The sequence below is a fragment of the Lissotriton vulgaris genome, unplaced genomic scaffold (assembly GCF_964263255.1).
Source record: "Lissotriton vulgaris unplaced genomic scaffold, aLisVul1.2 SCAFFOLD_435, whole genome shotgun sequence".
Lineage (NCBI taxonomy): Eukaryota > Metazoa > Chordata > Amphibia > Caudata > Salamandridae > Lissotriton > Lissotriton vulgaris.
In genome coordinates, this window is record NW_028255047.1 from 512,036 (window position 1) to 531,769 (window position 19,734).

At 42.6% G+C, this 19,734-nt stretch overlaps 1 protein-coding gene across 4 annotated transcripts in view; it reads left to right on the plus strand.

Moving 5' to 3' along the window:
• LOC147659273 (membrane-spanning 4-domains subfamily A member 4A-like) overlaps nucleotides 1-19,304 on the plus strand; it is a 328,181-nt gene extending 308,877 nt beyond the window's left edge. For 2 of the 4 annotated variants that reach the window (XM_086951838.1, XM_086951837.1), the window contains one exon: nucleotides 18,884-19,304. In XM_086951838.1, the coding sequence (XP_086807964.1) occupies nucleotides 18,884-19,063 (180 nt within the window). In that variant the 3' untranslated portion in view covers nucleotides 19,064-19,304. Of the gene's footprint in view, nucleotides 1-13,419; nucleotides 13,822-18,883 lie in introns of those variants that run through there. The other 2 variants (XM_086951839.1, XM_086951840.1) reach the window with 2 other exon arrangements.
• Nucleotides 19,305-19,734: the final 430 nt, after the last annotated feature.

The following is a 19,734-nucleotide window of genomic DNA, read 5'->3' on the forward strand; positions in this document are numbered from 1 at the left end:
AATTTCAGATTTAAACTTGCCATAAAGGCACAGTATCTGTCTAATGCCAGCTGGAGTTCAATCGGTGTTCTTGCTAAAATGACAGCATCGTCGGCATGTAAAAGCGCTGGTATCTGCCGACGAGCAATTAGAGGAAGGTCTTTACTGCCTTGAAGCATGGCGGTCTCTAAGCCGTTAGTATACAGGGTGAATAAAAAGGGGGCCAGTACACATCCCTGTCTGACCCCCTTTTCCACCCTGAAAGTATCCGTGAGCTCACCTTTCACCCCGAATCATACCCTGCCTGTAGTGCCTGTATACAGTTCTCGGAGGAAGTCCACAATTAGGGGAGCAACCCCCATTTTCAGAATAATGCTCCACAGCGTTGAGTGTGCCACGCAATCAAACGCTGCAGAGAGGTCAACGTAAATCATGTGGAGCGTGGACCCCTTAGCCTCCACGTATTTACCCGCCAATAGGGACAGATTTAAAGCCTGGTCTACTGTTCCTAGCCCCTCACGAAAACCATATTGTATATCTGAGATGATGCTATGGTCAATGGCCCACTGCTGGAGTCGATCGAGAAGTATCCGCCCTGCCATCTTCCCGAGCGAATCCAGGAGGGAGATAGGCCTATAGCAAGACGGGCTATTTCGGTCCCCTTTTTTAAATATGGGGACCAACGTCGATGTTCGCCAGGAATCTAGTAAACCCACTTCAGTAGTGGCATTCAAGACATTGGTCAGCAAGGGAGACCAAAGGTCCGGATGGTATTTGAAGATGTCAACAGGGACGCCATCCGGACCGGGAGCTTTGGCTGTTTTTGAGAATTTTAAGGCTTTTTGGACCTCTTCATGGGAAAACTGGAGGTTTATTGGATAAGTGACCTGTATCAAGGGGTCTGGTTGATCCATATCTACTGAGGCGTCTTTACTAAAAACTTTTGTAAAATGTCTCACCCACTCCCGTTCGCTTATGGCGACATCAATAGAGGGAGAGTCATCTTTATCTATTAGGAAAGGGGAGTGAACTACCTGCCAGAACATAGCACTATCTTTTAATTCTGAGCTTTGATTAAGGCGTTACCACAGTTCAGCTTTCAATTCTTTTTTCCTATTGTTTAGGGCAACCGCATACTCCTTTCTGAATCTGCTAACTTCAGCTCTGTCCCTATGATCTCTGTTTAGGGCTTCCTTTAAATTTGAGTGTGCCTTTGTGCATGCTGAGTTGAACCAGCCTTTTTTTCATTTGGGACTTTTGTTTGCGCGTCCTGGTTAATTCTTTTTGAATATTTTTTATAACAGCCAGAAAACTCATTATGACTTCCTTAGGTTGTAACTTAGGGTCAAGACAATTTATGATGTCAGCTTGATTATATTTAACTATTTTTCTAGTTGTTGCTTCCTTATCAATACTACCCCATTTCAATGTGTAACCGTTCAGAGAGCCTAGTACTAACTCACGTTGGTGTAAGTTGGTCATGATATCATGTGGTTTGTGTATTTTTGTTTCAGATAGAACCATAGTGTTTGGAAAGTGGTCACTCAAAGGATTTTTAGCAACGTCAAATGATTCTATGGTAGATCCCATAGAGACTGAAATTATTATGTAGTCTATCAGACTTGTTAGACCACTGCCATTGAATGTGGGCAGGAAAGGCACTGATGAGATCTTTATTTCGTTAGCAAAGCTTAGCTCTAATTCTATCATGACCTCGCTCATTTTCTCTCCTTCATTAGAATGTGTGAAGTGTGCTACATTATTATCATCCTCATCACTGATACCACACTTTATCATTATTATTATTCCTACATAGGTGGAGATTGAAATCTCCCCCCCAAATTATTGTACACGACTTTTTAATATATTTTAGACGTTGTTCTTGTAGTACTACAGAAATCTCTGAGAGAAGAGTGATCAAGTCAGCCTGACACAGATTATTATAAAAGTTTACTACTATATATAATTTTTGTTTAGTACTCTTTAAGACATTGATCTGAAAGTTCTTTTCTAGTCTTAAAGGAAGTATGTCATCGACAAGTAGAGTGTTTATAATATAGGTGACTAGGCCACCACTATTTCTACCAGAGATTGATTTCTTTGCAGGTGACCAGAATGTCTTAAAACCCGCTATATGTGTTGGCCTGATAGCCCAGGTCTCCTGAAGGCAGATAATACCGCTCATGTTAATCTGACTCAGGAAGCTGGGATTTGTCTTTTTAGCAGACAAACCTGCAATATTCCAAAATGTAAAGTGTACTTGTAGGGTAGTCGAAGTAGGGTCAACAGCAATAGCTGTTTCGACTATATGATCTACTGCTCCCGGATTAATTGGAGCCGGTAGTACAGTCATCAAATCATCTGTCTCATGGTGTTTTATTGTGGAATGGTTACATTTACCAGGGGTAGATATAAGCTGATTTACCAAATTATCAGAAGTTGTAATTGTTGGAGTCTCCCCTATTTTAAAAGATTGTGGGGTTTCCCAGTTAGTTTAAGGACTGGCAAGTCAGTCATTAAAATCCAGCCCAGAAAAAACGTTAAATCTGTTATAGGTAGGAATACTGTAGGAGCTAGCTGGTACCGGAGCAGCTTGTCTCCATCGATTATCCCTATTCTCTTGATATGGAGTTACAGAGAGATAGGGATGAATAGATGGAGGTATGTGTGTTTGGCTCTGATGCCATTGCACCGAGCCTGTTGGATAGACAAACTTGGGATTTTGATGGAAAAAAGGAGTATGCGTTTCAGAAGGAAAGTGCCTTTCTTGAAATACGTTCGTGAGATTGGGTGGCATATTTGAATTTGTAGTTAACCCTTTCGATGCTGATGACGAGCTCAGCTCGTCATCACCCACGGGTGTCGTGTGCTGATGACGAGCTGAGCTCGCCATGGAAACAGCAAAATGGTAATTCCCAGCACAGGAGGGGGAAAACGCCTAGCAGCCAAGGTGTTAACAAGGGTTGTGTTGAATTCCCATGTAGAGGGTGGAGGGGCCTTAGCTAGTGTCTTTTCGGCCCATTGAGGGTTCCTAAAATTAATTGTTACGCAGTCCCCCTCAAACCTTTTCCGTAGCGGGCCTATCCAGCCTACTCTTTGAGTATGAATAATTTCCCCTGCACATTCCATTGGAAAATTGCAGTTCAGGGTCAACCAGTGTAGGATCTTATTTTTTAAAGAGGAAGTGGTTTCACTCTGCTCTTGTTTAAGTGTCGGTACATTTACTAGTACAAGTACGTAAGCTCCACATTCAGGGGGGAGAGTAATGCGCGAAGGGATCTGTCTTGACCTTCATGGATGTTCGTAAGTATTTGTGATCCATGTTGAGGTGCTGTATGGGTCTTCCCTGACTGGTTATTAGCAAATTGAGTGTTCGTGTTGGTAGTGGGAGTGGAACTAGTAGATGGTGCAGGTTTATTCGCAACAGGTGGATTATTGGTAGTGCTCTTCTGTTTCACCATGGGTACTGAACCGGGGATAACTTTTGGTTGAGGGATAGTTGTTTTACTAGTATTTGCTTTTGGATTTGGGGCTACAGCATTATTTTGCGGAACAGTGGGTGGTTTTTTTCTGTTTAGGGATACTAATTCTTCAATTTGTTTCTCTAGTCGAGCAAGCCTGGTTTCGACTGGTGACAGATAGATGCTTAGAAGATCCCCAATTCGTTCAATCAGGTGATCGCTGTCTATAATAGTCTCATACTTATCCCTGTGTTCCTCCCCCATGTTTGTGTCCGAAGCCCCCAAAGATTGATGTGTTTCGCTGGCTATCTCTTTACTTTTTTGAGTTTACGCTTCTTAGAAACCCGAGACGCCGATGGAGTCGGTTGCTTAGTTTGTTTTGGAATTGCACCCCCTCGTGTATTAGCGACGTCTTTCTCATGGGTGTCATCCACAGTCTCAGGTGTTAATCCCACATTAAGAGCTGGAGATCTTTCTAGATCACTATTCAGGTCACAATTAGTGCTGGAGTCTGACACTGATAGATCGACCTCATGTGTTAGAATATGGAGGTCATCTTGGGTGTCATGAGTGGCAGCAGGGTGTGTATTACTAGAATTACCTGGGGTTGTGGCTAGCTTAATGCTTCCTAGGGAGGAGCGTTTAGCAATGTTCAAATCACGCGATACTCTTCGTTGCAGTAATGAGATACTGAGATCGATAGCATCATTTGTTCTTGTAATAAAGCTATCTATTGGCCCTAGAACTGAAGCTGCTCCCGCGGCAGTCTTGCTTCTACTACCTCTCGTAGACATTTTACAAATATGGGTGTTATATCAATTAGATTATATGAGTTCTTAATGTGAATAACCCACTGCGGATGTGTATAGCTACACCCTTGGAACACAATAATACAATGAATCAAGTCAACAGTGCCCTACTTGTTCAGCAGGCAGGGATGTTAGGTGGGTACACCCGACCCGCCCTCTTCGTCCTCGGACGGCCACAGACGGTCCGCCCTTTGCCCGAGGCTTAGCCCGGCGCTCCCGCGCGCTCCCGCGACGCGGGTTAGCACTCGCGCTTTTAGCGCCACCAGGCGCGTTGTGGGCGTGGCCCCGTTCAGCTTCCAGCTGGCGAGAATGCTGGGAAATGTGGTTCTCCCCTACTCGGCGGCCGCGCACAGATGGCAAGTGCGGCGGCGGCGAGGGGAAAACACTCGAGGTCCGAGGTGGCAAGTTTGTCCAGGAAAGATTAAGGTCAGTCCCTTAATATTACATAGAAGTGCCCCGCTCCACCGCTAAGCACTCGCGCTTTTAGCGCCACCAGTCACGTTGTGGGCGTGGCCCCGTTCAGCTTCCAGCTGGCGAGAATGCTGGGAAATGTGGTTCTACCCTACTCGGCGGCCGCGCACAGATAGCAAGTGCGGCGGCGGCGAGGGGAAAACACTCGAGGTCCCAGGTGGCAAGTTTGTCCAGGAAAGATTAAGGTCAGTCCCTTAATGTTGCATAGAAGTGCCCCCATGTTAGTCATAGTATCTGTTTTGTTCATGGCATGGGGCCATTTTAGTGATCTTTGGTTTATTCTCTATCATTGGTTGATTAATCAGGGAATATGAGCCAACCATTTTTTCTCCTCTCTTAATTCCTGTCCATTTTAGGCACGAGGAATAGTGAGTACTATCTTCTCTTTCCCTGTCTATTTTAAAACTGTTGATCTTTTCCATGTCGTAATACTGTGCCAAATATAATGCATTCTTGAGCGGACTGTTCCCCTTCTAAATGTAGGAGGTATACTTGTATTTCCATCCTTATACCTACCTATACCTATACCTATAAGCCCTTAGCCCATGCTCTATTTTAAAATATGCTAATTGCATGGTTGCAGTTGTGCATGGTACATAGTTACCTGCTTCCAATTGAGTAATTCCTCTTGTCAGATCCTCTCCCTCAGTAATTTCATCCAGCCCTTTTAGAGGTTCATAGGTACAATTGAAGCTTCCCTCCTTCGATAATTGTAACACCAGGATCAATAGTTTTTAAAATGCTGTTCAGGGACCTAACAATCTCAGATTCAGTATCTGCTTTCTTCAGCTTAATTTGAATATGATAGTTTATAAACGTTTTAATTCTGAGTATGTCATGAGAGTCGATATTATAAAAATGTATGTTTGTATCTGAGGTGATTCCTCCCGATGATCGCCCATGCTGTGAGGAATTGGCATTTTAAAAAAAGGTTTTAAACCGTTGTTTGTATAGTGGCTCTAATAACCATGTCTCCTGGAAGAGACAAAAATCGGACTGCTCTATATTTGTGCAGTTTTTACAAAAAGAAACATCAGGAACGTGTGATGAATGGTAGAGGAGGTCCTGAAAATCAGTTTGGGAGGGAAAAGGGTGTGGCCGGACACTACATCATGCCTTTGCATCCTGGAACATGCAGTCCACAATGTGGACTTCCCTCAGTGTTGACTGTAGCCACTGAGAGTCAGAGTGGAAAAGGGTAGAGCTGGTAGGCAGTCAGACAGTTAGCATCGGGAGAGTAAAAGTCACACTCGACTAGGTATCCAATGTACTCCGGCTTATAAACCTTCGGTGCCGCTATGCTCAATGCACCGCTGCAGCCCTCTCCCTGCCATGACCCTCTGGGAGCATCTCACTTCTCACATCACTACCGGACAGGGTCAGAGATCAATTGCATTTCTCTATTTCAGTACTGTAAGTGGGGCATCCAGTTCCTCTGCCTGTGCACTGGTTATTTAGTACAGGTTCTCTCAGTGTAACCATTTAGGGTCTGAGATCACATGTGCATAGGTGTCTCTAGTAACATACTAGTGTGTCATTTATCTTTTAGTGCAAGAACACCATCGGCCCAAAATTATTTAATTGGAGAGTGGGTAATTTCTGCCTGTATCAACATGGGAAAAGATGACACCCTTATTAGATAGTCTAACTATGAACTTATTTGAGTGAAATACCCTAAGTTGTTCTACTATTCCCACATACTTTACTTGTGTTTATAGCAAGTCTATTCCACTCTCCCCATGTTACATTTTATTTTTTTCTAGTATGGCAGTAGTCTTCTCCGATTAAGTCAATTCCTAATTTAGATCTTTACTTTTGCTATTCTACTTCTACTCAAGTATTGCTTTCCCTGTGGACTCTGCATTTTAAAGAAAACAATTATCAATCCTCCCCATTAGTGTACCCCGAAATGCTCTGCTGTTGAGTCAGTCTGGGCATATATAGAAAGGTATTGTGCCACCAGAACGTCACGTTTTGCGACGTTGCGGTGGCGCAATACCCTGCACCATATTTTCAAAGCTGTGTTGAGCCACTTTGCATGGCTTAATGCCACTTTGTAAACTTATTGTACCCTTTCTTGCAAGTATCTGCGTGAAAGGAGCATGCAATGGGTGTGGTTGTGGGCGTTCCACTGTAACACCCATTGCTGTTTGACGCTGCCCCAAATTTAGAAGGATGTGTAAATCTGTGGCAGTGCCAAAAATTACTGCCATGTAAAAGCAGGTGTTAGATCGGCACGAGGAGAAATACTTTTATTTCTTCTTGTTTTTGCTCTTTCTATGTGTGCTGCATTCTGAAGCACATATAGAAAGAGCAAAAGCTCATTAGTTATTGTTTTTGTGCAGGAAGATATACCTTAATGCACAAAAACTAATAATTAAATAATGCCGATTAGCTGCTTCTATGTGTGGTGCATTCTGCACCTAGAAGTAGCACATCACCATTATTAATTGTTTAAATGCAGCACGCATAGACATAGCAAATCACCCTTATTAATTGTGTATGTGCAGAAAAAGACAACCTCCTGCACATAAACAATTATCCCTGCAATGCAGGTACCTTCATACTATGGCACTAGGGTGTCTGTGTTGGAGCCAGGCAGCTATTTTGAGTGCCAGGACATGGGAAACACAGGGGTACCACCACGCCATTTCCTTGTACATATTCCCCTCTGTCTGTAAGCACCATATTTTGGAATGCATGTCCTGTGCTTAAACCACCCAATATGCATTTATATTGTGGCCTAAAAGGTACACAAGAATACATTTACCCTGGAGAGCAGTGAGCAAGAGAATGAATAACTCCTTTCTAATGAGCACAGTACTCTCCTGACATCCATAAGATTTTTATTATACGACAGGCCTCACTCTAAGCATTTTTGGAAGTGTAGTTTCATAGCATTTGGGGCATAGACATACCATGAAGATGTCCTTGAAGCAGCGCAACTTAACCATCTGGGTCTATATATTTTCTGTTTATCAAATATGGGATCCCTGGTTTTATCCTTATCGTTATCCCTCTTGCGATGATGAGTAAGTAGTACATATTAATTGTTCCTTTCAATGCTTTTGTAGTTAGAAAGATGCATGCCCTGGAGCATAACCATTTCTAGCTTATGTCTGCATACATATGAATCTATCTTACAGCAAGTAGTTGGGTTGCCCAGTATCTGAAAATTCCATGTGAGGAAAGTATATTATGTTAGTCGAGTCATTTATCATTTAAGGATAGTTGTATTAAAAAATGTAATGTCTGAAATGCTCTGAATATGGTTTCCTAGCTATTATTGTAATTTTAAGAGCTGTTATACATTTACATATTCATAAAATTGAATTGCGACTAGATGCTAATTAAAGAAATTACACTCAGAATCTATGACAAGTTACTGACCCTAAAGTTGAGGTGGTACTCATTTGAAACGGAACGGGGTCCACTTTATACCACTTTTCCTTTGTGAATTGTGGAAAAAGTTTCTGGGAGAGTAGGAAGTGGTCCAACTCTCAGTGAAACTTTAAACAAGAAAACTTAGAAAGAAAAATGCTATTCCGTTTACCTTAAGGAATTTGGGATGTTTCAAAAAAGTTTCTTCATTTAAATACAATCACAGACATGATGGCCTACTGACCCTTGTAGGTCACGATCCCTGTGATTGTATCCAATTGGAGTGAGTGATAATTTGCGAACTACCTAATGAATAGTAATTAGGTAGGTCGGATTATGATCTACTTTGAAGGAAATTTTACTCACCAACCTATTAGTACATAGGTTGGTTTGCCAAATTCTGGATTAAAAAATACTGGTCACAAATTGTGACCAAATTGTTTGACCAGTATAATGATACTGTTTAGCTTTAGAGTTTTGTGTGTGTTGCCGCCCAACAGCTATACCTCACAGAGCAGCATCACTGACAAAATATTGCAGCAAACAATATCATTGGCAAAAAGAGTGTGTCAAAAATATCGTTTACCAAAATATCCTATCCCTATACTTTAAATGGTAAGTACAAAAATATCAGAAAAAAATATTGTTTTCACTAATATCGTCCTAAAAAATACAAAATATGCGATTTTTTAAATATAGAATTAAAGTAGTAAATGTAGTATATATATATTTCCACGAAAGTCTGCCCCACAAGAAGAAGACTTGAGGCAGCACTTGAGGTCCGTTCAATTCTTTATTTTCAATTTTCACCATGGGCATTGACGCGTTTCGGGGGTTTGCTTTCCTTTTTCAAAATGCCCCCCTGGTGAATGAGTCGCCACTGCTGCTGATAATCCCTTCATAAAAAAGTAATTATGTCCTTCCCACCACTTGAAGTAGCGTGGGTTGCCTCCAAAACACGGTCTGGAATCGCCTCTGTGCTCGCAGGTGAACCACATTTCCCAGCATGCAACATCATTCCCATGCTGGCGGTGACCCCATCCATTGGTGCGTTTGTCTGGTAAGTGGCCGATGGGTTGTGTGGGTAGGCAGGGAGTGTAGCTAGTTTTCGGGGCATTTTAAAAGTCAATCACGGTCCTCTCCCCCTCCCATGCACTTCCATCCGTCGTGGTACAGAGAACACCGCTGAAGTAAAGGTGTAGTCCCATAAAGTATGGACTGCGCATCCGCAGCTATGTCCACTCCAGATTTCGTGCGGGGCAGTCAGAGGATCTTCCATGTAGCGATCCCCTTAACACTTGTGGGGGGTGCCAGCCCAGCGCGCAGCCACACGAAAGATTGCACAGCTAACCACGCCATATTTTTCCACGAAAGTCTGCCCCACAAGAAGAAGACTTGAGGCAGCACTTGAGGTCCGTTCAATTCTTTATTTTCAATTTTCACCATGGGCATTGACGCGTTTCGGGGGTTTGCTTTCCTTTTTCAAAATGCCCCCCTGGTGAATGAGTCGCCACTGCTGCTGATAATCCCTTCATAAAAAAGTAAGTATGTCCTTCCCACCACTTGAAGTAGCGTGGGTTGCCTCCAAAACACGGTCTGGAATCGCCTCTGTGCTCGCAGGTGAACCACATTTCCCAGCATGCAACATCATTCCCATGCTGGCGGCGACCCCATCCATCGGTGCGTTTGTCTGGTAAGTGCCGATGGGTTGTGTGGGTAGGCAGGGAGTGTAGCTAGTTTTCGGGGCATTTTAAAAGTCAATCACGGTCCTCTCCCCCTCCCATGCACTTCCATCCGTCGTGGTACAGAGAACACCGCTGAAGTAAAGGTGTAGTCCCATAAAGTATGGACTGCGCATCCGAAGCTATGTCCACTCCAAATGTCGTGCGGGGCAGTCAGAGGATCTTCCATGTAGCGATCCCCTTAACACTTGTGGGGGGTGCCAGCCCAGCGCGCAGCCACACGAAAGATTGCACAGCTAACCACGCCATATTTTTCCACGAAAGTCTGCCCCACAAGAAGAAGACTTGAGGCAGCACTTGAGGTCCGTTCAATTCTTTATTTTCAATTTTCACCATGGGCATTGACGCGTTTCGGGGGTTTGCTTTCCTTTTTCAAAATGCCCCCCTGGTGAATGAGTCGCCACTGCTGCTGATAATCCCTTCATAAAAAAGTAAGTATGTCCTTCCCACCACTTTAAGTAGCGTGGGTTGCCTCCAAAACACGGTCTGGAATCGCCTCTGTGCTCGCAGGTGAACCACATTTCCCAGCATGCAACATCATTCCCATGCTGGCGGCGACCCCATCCATCTGTGCGTTTGTCTGGTAAGTGGCCGATGGGTTGTGTGGGTAGGCAGGGAGTGTAGCTAGTTTTTGGGGCATTTTAAAAGTCAATCACGGTCCTCTCCCCCTCCCATGCACTTCCATCCGTCGTGGTACAGAGAACACCGCTGAAGTAAAGGTGTAGTCCCATAAAGTATGGACTGCGCATCCGCAGCTATGTCCACTCCAGATTTCGTGCGGGGCAGTCAGAGGATCTTCCATGTAGCGATCCCCTTAACACTTGTGGGGGGTGCCAGCCCAGCGCGCAGCCACACGAAAGATTGCACAGCTAACCACGCCATATTTTTCCACGAAAGTCTGCCCCACAAGAAGAAGACTTGAGGCAGCACTTGAGGTCCGTTCAATTCTTTATTTTCAATTTTCACCATGGGCATTGACGCGTTTCGGGGGTTTGCTTTCCTTTTTCAAAATGCCCCCCTGGTGAATGAGTCGCCACTGCTGCTGATAATCCCTTCATAAAAAAGTAAGTATGTCCTTCCCACCACTTGAAGTAGCGTGGGTTGCCTCCAAAACACGGTCTGGAATCGCCTCTGTGCTCGCAGGTGAACCACATTTCCCAGCATGCAACATCATTCCCATGCTGGCGGTGACCCCATCCATTGGTGCGTTTGTCTGGTAAGTGGCCGATGGGTTGTGTGGGTAGGCAGGGAGTGTAGCTAGTTTTCGGGGCATTTTAAAAGTCAATCACGGTCCTCTCCCCCTCCCATGCACTTCCATCCGTCGTGGTACAGAGAACACCGCTGAAGTAAAGGTGTAGTTCCATAAAGTATGGACTGCGCATCCGCAGCTATGTCCACTCCAGATTTCGTGCGGGGCAGTCAGAGGATCTTCCATGTAGCGATCCCCTTAACACTTGTGGGGGGTGCCAGCCCAGCGCGCAGCCACACAAAAGATTGCACAGCTAACCACGCCATATTTTTCCACGAAAGTCTGCCCCACAAGAAGAAGACTTGAGGTAGCACTTGAGGTCCGTTCAATTCTTTATTTTCAATTTTCACCATGGGCATTGACGCGTTTCGGGGGTTTGCTTTCCTTTTTCAAAATGCCCCCCTGGTGAATGAGTCGCCACTGCTGCTGATAATCCCTTCATAAAAAAGTAAGTATGTCCTTCCCACCACTTGAAGTAGCGTGGGTTGCCTCCAAAACACGGTCTGGAATCGCCTCTGTGCTCGCAGGTGAACCACATTTCCCAGCATGCAACATCATTCCCATGCTGGCGGCGACCCCATCCATCGGTGCGTTTGTCTGGTAAGTGGCCGTTGGGTTGTGTGGGTAGGCAGGGAGTGTAGCTAGTTTTCGGGGCATTTTAAAAGTCAATCACGGTCCTCTCCCCCTCCCATGCACTTCCATCCGTCGTGGTACAGAGAACACCGCTGAAGTAAAGGTGTAGTCCCATAAAGTATGGACTGCGCATCCGCAGCTATGTCCACTCCAGATTTCGTGCGGGGCAGTCAGAGGATCTTCCATGTAGCGATCCCCTTAACACTTGTGGGGGGTGCCAGCCCAGCGCGCAGCCACACGAAAGATTCCACAGCTAACCACGCCATATTTTTCCACGAAAGTCTGCCCCACAAGAAGAAGACTTGAGGCAGTACTTGAGGTCCGTTCAATTCTTTATTTTCAATTTTCACCATGGGCATTGACGCGTTTCGGGGGTTTGCTTTCCTTTTTCAAAATGCCCCCCTGGTGAATGAGTCGCCACTGCTGCTGATAATCCCTTCATAAAAAAGTAAGTATGTCCTTCCCACCACTTGAAGTAGCGTGGGTTGCCTCCAAAACACGGTCTGGAATCGCCTCTGTGCTCGTAGGTGAACCACATTTCCCAGCATGCAACATCATTCCCATGCTGGCGGCGACCCCGTCCATCGGTGCGTTTGTCTGGTAAGTGGCCGATGGGTTGTGTGGGTAGGCAGGGAGTGTAGCTAGTTTTCGGGGCATTTTAAAAGTCAATCACGGTCCTCTCCCCCTCCCATGCACTTCCATCCGTCGTGGTACAGAGAACACCGCTGAAGTAAAGGTGTAGTCCCATAAAGTATGGACTGCGCATCCGCAGCTATGTCCACTCCAGATTTCGTGCAGGGCAGTCAGAGGATCTTCCATGTAGCGATCCCCTTAACACTTGTGGGGGGTGCCAGCCCAGCGCGCAGCCACACGAAAGATTGCACAGCTAACCACGCCATATTTTTCCACCAAAGTCTGCCCCACAAGAAGAAGACTTGAGGCAGCACTTGAGGTCCGTTCAATTCTTTATTTTCAATTTTCACCATGGGCATTGACGCGTTTCGGGGGTTTGCTTTCCTTTTTCAAAATGCCCCCCTGGTGAATGAGTCGCCACTGCTGCTGATAATCCCTTCATAGCCTCCAAGCCCATGTTTAACAAATAAATCCCTTAATTAGCAGCACGTGATTATTCCCGGTTTCTGTGTGTTCTCTAAAACAAGGTGCCTGCTTTTGAATAATAACTTGCTTATGAAGTTTTTTAGAATCGGTGTTTGTTCTGCTAATTAAGGGATTTATTTGTTAAACATGGGCTTGGAGGCTAGTTGGGATAAGGTTGATGGGAAAATTCAGGCTGATGGGAGCTTTGGCATACGCTCGTGATTCATCAGAGAGCAAACTCGCTACAAGCCACAGGCTTTTACTGAAACCAGGTAAAATTCATAACTTCAAAAAGTGGCATTTAACAGAGGACCAGCTAGGGGTGTGGGGAGAGTAAATCATTCGGATCGAGTTTTTGGTATGTCTAGATGGTCAGTTCAGGTTTTTTTCAAAAAAGGGGGAAGGAATAGAAAGCGTGTGATTTATGTGCACATGGTGAATACTGCTATTGTGGGGGATCAAAGGATTGTTGATAAACTTAGTTGTATGGACAGTAGGATACAATGGAGTATTGAGAAATTCACAGCATGTTTATTATTATGTAATTTTCATTTTTCGAATATCTGTTTAAATGGTCCTTTATCTATTTTTTCCAGTACCCCTGAGGAAGAACTAAAAAGTTCGAAATGCATTGGGTGTTTAATACTGGTTGTTCGACAGGATGTAGAAAGCACATGTCTGTGGAAAAGCTTCGGCAGCATAAGACATTTGAATATGCAAAATAAACACATCCAAGTTTCACCTGGCTGCCTCTGGAGTGATTTACTTTTTAAATACATGAAGTATGAAAACGACGTAAAGCTTATGGATAAAAATGGATTAATAGGATGAAATATGATTAGTGGACTCTTCTAGCGAGGAATGTCTCCTCATTGACGCAGTGCAACAGACAGGAACGCAACCCGCGAACCCTCCTCTAACCACTTGAAGATGACTTTGCTGGGACAAACACAGCTCTGTTCTGCACGCAAACACCAATTCTAAAATAGTTGATTATGAACAAAAAAGAAAGGGAAGGTGTGCGCACGCTATTCTCCTTATAAGATGTACTCTTCCCACTCCATTCTACGCAATAGAAGGGAAACAGTTTGATTCTGGAGGGGTTACATTTACTATTCTCACTCCAGTTCAAGCAACAGTAGGGAAAGGGTTCGACTTCGGAGGGATAAGATTTATTATTCCCATTCCAGTCTGTCAACGGTAGGAAAGGCATTGGACATCAGAGGGGTAGGATTTACTATTGCCATTCAATTAGTGCAAGAGTAGGGAAAGTATTGGACTTAGAAAGGGTTTAATTTACTAGTTCCATGCCAAACAGCACAACACTAGGGAAAGTGTTGCACTTCGGAGAGGTTAGATTTACTATTGCCACTCCAAACAACGTACTAGTAGGTAAAGTGTTGTACTTTGGAGGGGTGAGATTTACTATTCCCATTCCAGTCTGTGCAACAATTGGGAGTCAAGTCAAGTCAAGTCAATAAATTTATATAGCGCGTTACATACCCAGAGGGTCTCAAGGCGCTTGAAGAAGGGTGGGGAATTACTTGTCAAATATCCACGTTTTAAGTTGCTTTCTGAATGCTAGGTGGTTCTGAGTAAGGCGAAGGTGAGTGGGAAGTGAGTTCCAGGTTTTAGCTGCCAGGTAGGAGAAGGATCTACCTCCCATGGTTGTTTTGATGATGCGCGGTACAGTGGCAAGGGCTTGGTTGGAGGATCGTAATTGGCGGGAGGGGGTGTAGAAGGACAGTCGTGTGTTGAGGCATTCGGGTCCGATTTCGTAGAGTGCTTTGTGTGCGTGGGTTAGGAGCCGGAAAGTAATCCTCTTATTGACGGGGAGCCAGTGGAGGTTTTTCAGGTGACCAGAGATGTGTTCTTTACGCGGGATGTCTAATATGAGCCTGGCTGAAGCGTTCTGGATGCGTTGGAGTTTTTTCTGGAGTTTTGCTGTGGTACCGGCGTAGAGGGTGTTTCCGTAGGCTTTAGACTTCGGAGGGGTGAAGATTTACTGTTCTCATTTCAGTCTGTCTAATAGTAAGTAAGCGTTATACTTTGGAGGGGTAATATTTACTATTCCCACTCCAGTCAGTGCTACAGTAGGGAAAGTGTTGACTTCGGAGGGGTTAAATTTACTATTCCCATTCCAGTCTGTTTAACAGTAGGGAAGGGGTTACATTTACTATTCCCATTCCAGTCTGTTTAACAGTAGGGAAAGCTTTGGACTTTAGAGGAGTAAGATTTACAATTCCCACTCCAGTCTGTGCAGGAGAAGGCAAACTGTTGGTCTTTGGAGGGATTAAATTTACTATTCCCACTCCAGTCTATGCCACAGTACGGACAGCATTGGACGCCAGAGGGGGTAGAGTTACTATTCTCACTCCAAGCTATACAAGAGTTGGGAAAGTGTTGGACTTCGAAGGGATTACATTTACTATTGACACTCCAGTCTGTGCAACAGTAGGGAAAGTACTTCACCTCTAACACGTTACATATCTGAATAATCCTGTTAATTTAGAAAAAATATAAACATCTAACAATAAACAATATTAATTCACTTTTTTAAAATATATATATATAAATATATATATTAAAACAAAGTAAGCAATTTACCGAATTAATAAACATTTTGTTAATTATTATCAATTAAAAACTTAAAAATAATTGTAATAGTATTATTACTTCCAATCTTTCCACTCTATACCTCTACAAACCTAGCAGCCCACACCTAAAATAGAACTAAAATAAATATGTATCACACACAATTTACATAATTATTAATCAATTAAATAATTAACAATCCAGTGTGAATTATTTATACTTTTTACATTTATCACCCTATACCTCTACAAACCCAGCAGGCCACATCTAAATTATCTCTAAAATATATAATTATTATACAATATACATAATGATTACTCAATTAAATAATTAACTTTACATGAAAAAGTAATAGTTAAATAAATATTACTTAATTAAGTTCCCATCCTATACACCTACAAACCTAGCAACTGGCAACTATAATATAACTAAAATATATCAGTGTTAGGTAATGTACATAATTAATAATCAATGAAATAATTAATAATACATTAATTGTTCACTATTAATTAGCTTTCAACCTATATCCCTACAACTCCAGCAGTCTGTACCTAAACTATAACTAAAATATATAATCATTTAACTCGGAAGACTCTGACTCAGGCACTTATATTAAGCCGTCTGGACTACTGCAACGGTCTGCTGATCTCTGCTAATGAGACTTTGCTCAGCAGACTGCAGGTAGTCCAGAATACGTAGGCGTGACTAGTCCTTAACGCACCCCCTAGGACTGCTTCCCGCCCTTTTCTCATGCAGCTTCACTGGCTTCCAATACGCCAATGGGTAAAATTAAAATGTTGCTGTACCATCCATAAGGCGCCATTAAATCTTGGTCCCACCCATCTCTCGGGCAAATTTACACCCTACCTTCCTTCCAGGTCTCTCCGCTCGAGCACCAACCATCTCCTTGAGGTTCCCCGAGTTAGGAGGGCATGACTAGGGGAAAGGTCATTTCCCATCTTAGCCCCTGCTACTGGAACGAGCTCCCCCTGCACTTCACCCAATGTCCTGACCACCTAAAATTTGGGAAGTTGCTCAAGACCATTCTTTTTTGTCTCTGATTCAGCTGTAGTAGCACTACACTCATGCTCCCGTCCGAAGCGCAGAGATACCCCTTCAGGGGTCGATTAAGGCGCTATATAAATAAATAAATAAATAAATAAATTACACAATGCATATAATGAATACAATATTAATATATTCATATAAATGAATAACTGTTTATAATTAATGTATTTCTTAATTAATGTCCCACCCAATATCCTTACAAACCTAGCACCCTGCACCTAAAATAAAACTAATATAAATCAGTATTGCATAATGTACATAATTAATATCAATCACAAACATACTTAACAAGTATTAATGAATAAATATTTAATTATTACTTAATTAACTTCTCACCCTATCCCCTACAAAATCCTCTACAAAGCTGTAAATACTATTTGCAATTGAATTGAAAAATCGAAATCCCTTAAAATTGCAAACTATATTTTAAAAACGTAATAACAATTATGCAAACAATACAACACATAAAATTAATATATGAACTAAAACATATCAAAATCATTTGAAAACGATTTTTTTACAACTACATTGTTGAAAACACTATTTAATAAAACGAAATTCATAACAACGATATTACTTACCTAATATAATGATATTCTTGCCAACAATATTTTTGCATCATGATATTTTTGTATCACAATACATTTTTTTCTGGTATATCTCTCTCCTAATTTTTAAAACTCAATATTTTGTCCAAACACCACAGAGCATCCTCCCACTTGTGCAATCACTTTAAGGATCCGTCATATGTTTGTAAATCTGAACATCTTAATTATTTTGGGGGTCCTGCGCAATACGACTGAATTTTATTGCACATTTCCCACTATTTTAAGTTTGCATGATGACAAACGATGCTGAATATATGTTCCAACTTGAGAAACAGGATCACACAAAAACAGTTGAAACCTGTCTTGCCAGTGCCCCAAAATCCTTAAGATGGCACTGTGTAGAGAGAGATCAGCGTCAGAGGTAAACCAAGGTGGAGAGAGTGAAAGAGGTTGTCATGGAGAAATAAGTGACATAGTTTACCTTCACAGATCCTCCTTAGTAGTTGAGGGCAATGGGCAATTACCCTCTTTGCCTATGCTTTAAAATGTCTCTGAAGTTGCATACCACACCACTGATGCCTCTCCTAGAAAGCCCTTGCAGGCTCAGAATTAAATAGTGTGAGTCATGACAGCCAATGATTGCTTGCATTTCCTGGTGTGAAAACACGACTCAAAATGCACAAAAAACAACAAAACATGATTCAACAAAAAGAGCAATACATTAATGGAGTGTAACACAATACCTTAACACAGCAGTTTGGTTGTGTTGTTGTATTTTGTTGGAATTTTAGTGTGTTGTTTAGATTTTGTGCACTGTTAGGTGTTTCTGTTTATTTATTTGTTGGTCTCCATATCGTTGTGTTGATGTGTTGTGTTCTTGTGTTGCTGTTTGGTGTTGGTGACTTCTGTTTGAATGTTGTATTGTGTTTACATGTTGTTTTCCTGTGTTGAAGAATTATTTTGATGAATTTTGTATTATGTTTTTTGTGTTGTGCTCTTTTTGTTGTTTGTTGTGTTGCTGAAGCAGTAGGTTGAGTTTTTGATGTTGTTGCTTTAGTGTGTTGTGCTATGTTTAGCGCTGTTCAGCATCTTGTCTATGTGTTTGTTATATTAAATTTCACTAAAATCAAAAGCTCTCGGCTAGTGCTAGACCTAAATGTTTGCGGAAAATACTTTCAGCTGAGTTACTCTCCTGCCTCCACCAGCCTAGCAAAACTGTAAGCTGTCCAGGTCTTCAAGAGAATGGGTGAGTACTCAATCCTCCCTATGCTCCGCCACTGATGATTCGCCCAATGGCAAATTCAAGTTAAGGGTGTTTGGGTCGAGCTCTCCTCTCTGCCTGGTTCCACTGACTACCTCCAAGCATTCTTCTCCTCTCTGCCAGCAGAGGAAGTGGGAATTGTGTTGGATTTTGTGAGAGACTGGGCAGGGGTGAAGGAATACTTAAAGCTGAATCTTAAAGATATTTGTAATCTACATCTGCATATGTAAACCCTTTGAAAGTGTGTAAATAAATACAAATATCAGCAATTCCCAAATAATTCCACAGTACTCCTGCAAATGTGCAATAGTAGCAGCAGACTCCCGAATTATTACTTGAATATGGTTGTGAATTCCAAATTACAACCATGCAGAGTCCTTTCAACATTCCTAAATTGTACACTGTACAACTGGACATGGATTTAAGAATTCAAGATCAATTTTTGAGAATTCATTGCAGTACATGGTGGCTATGCAAAGCATTTTGGTGTTGGGGCCACGACCCTAACGAGTTGATGACTGTGTAATGCTGCTAATGATGGCACTAACAATATGAATATACATTGATTACAATGTCTTGTTTTGGCAGCCAGGACTTGTGGTGCAGCACAACTACCCAGCGCCTTTTGGGAACACCGTGGGACAGCCTGCAGGAATGACATCGCCATACACAGCATTATCTACACCAGAAGGTCTGCCATACTATGAAGAGCTACATGTGCAAAGACTACCAACAGCACCTAAAATGCCTTCACCACCAAACTACTAATGAACTGCCCTGGGGATGCTATTTAAAGCTGAACAGAGACATAAAGAGGAAGGAAGAAGATATGTATGCTGCAAGAGGCAGCATGGAGGAATATGAAAATACTTTTAGATGGAAATGCTCTAGAAAGAGTTATTTTCCAAACCTTGTCCTTGTAAACAATCTCAAAGCTACAAATAATGATATCCTATACAGGGTTGCAATTTGTTACCTACAAAGACAAATAAACCTAGTGTGCATAAGAGTTGATATATATCAGAATGAAATCCAATCTATAACATTCTCAGATGTCCTCCCTAAGAACAAGCATCACACCAACTTCCCCATAGCACAATTCTACTTCCAAGACACCTTGGAAGGATAATTATATATCAATCAAATGATACATTTCAAAAGCAACATATCCAGACCTCATCTTTGTATTAAAAGGAAAGTGTCACCCCGCTCAGACCGGCCGAATTTATGATTAAATTATTGGTAGAACACCCTATGGCTACCCCCCAAAATGCAGCCCCAAATAGCCACCAATGCAAGATCTCTCCTACAAAACACTCCCTGGCCATAGACAATAATTCTGAGGGACTCCTCAATGCAGTCTGATTGATAAGGATAATGAACAAACATTTATAATGCAATAGGTCAATCAATCAATCAATCAGTGACACTTATAAAGC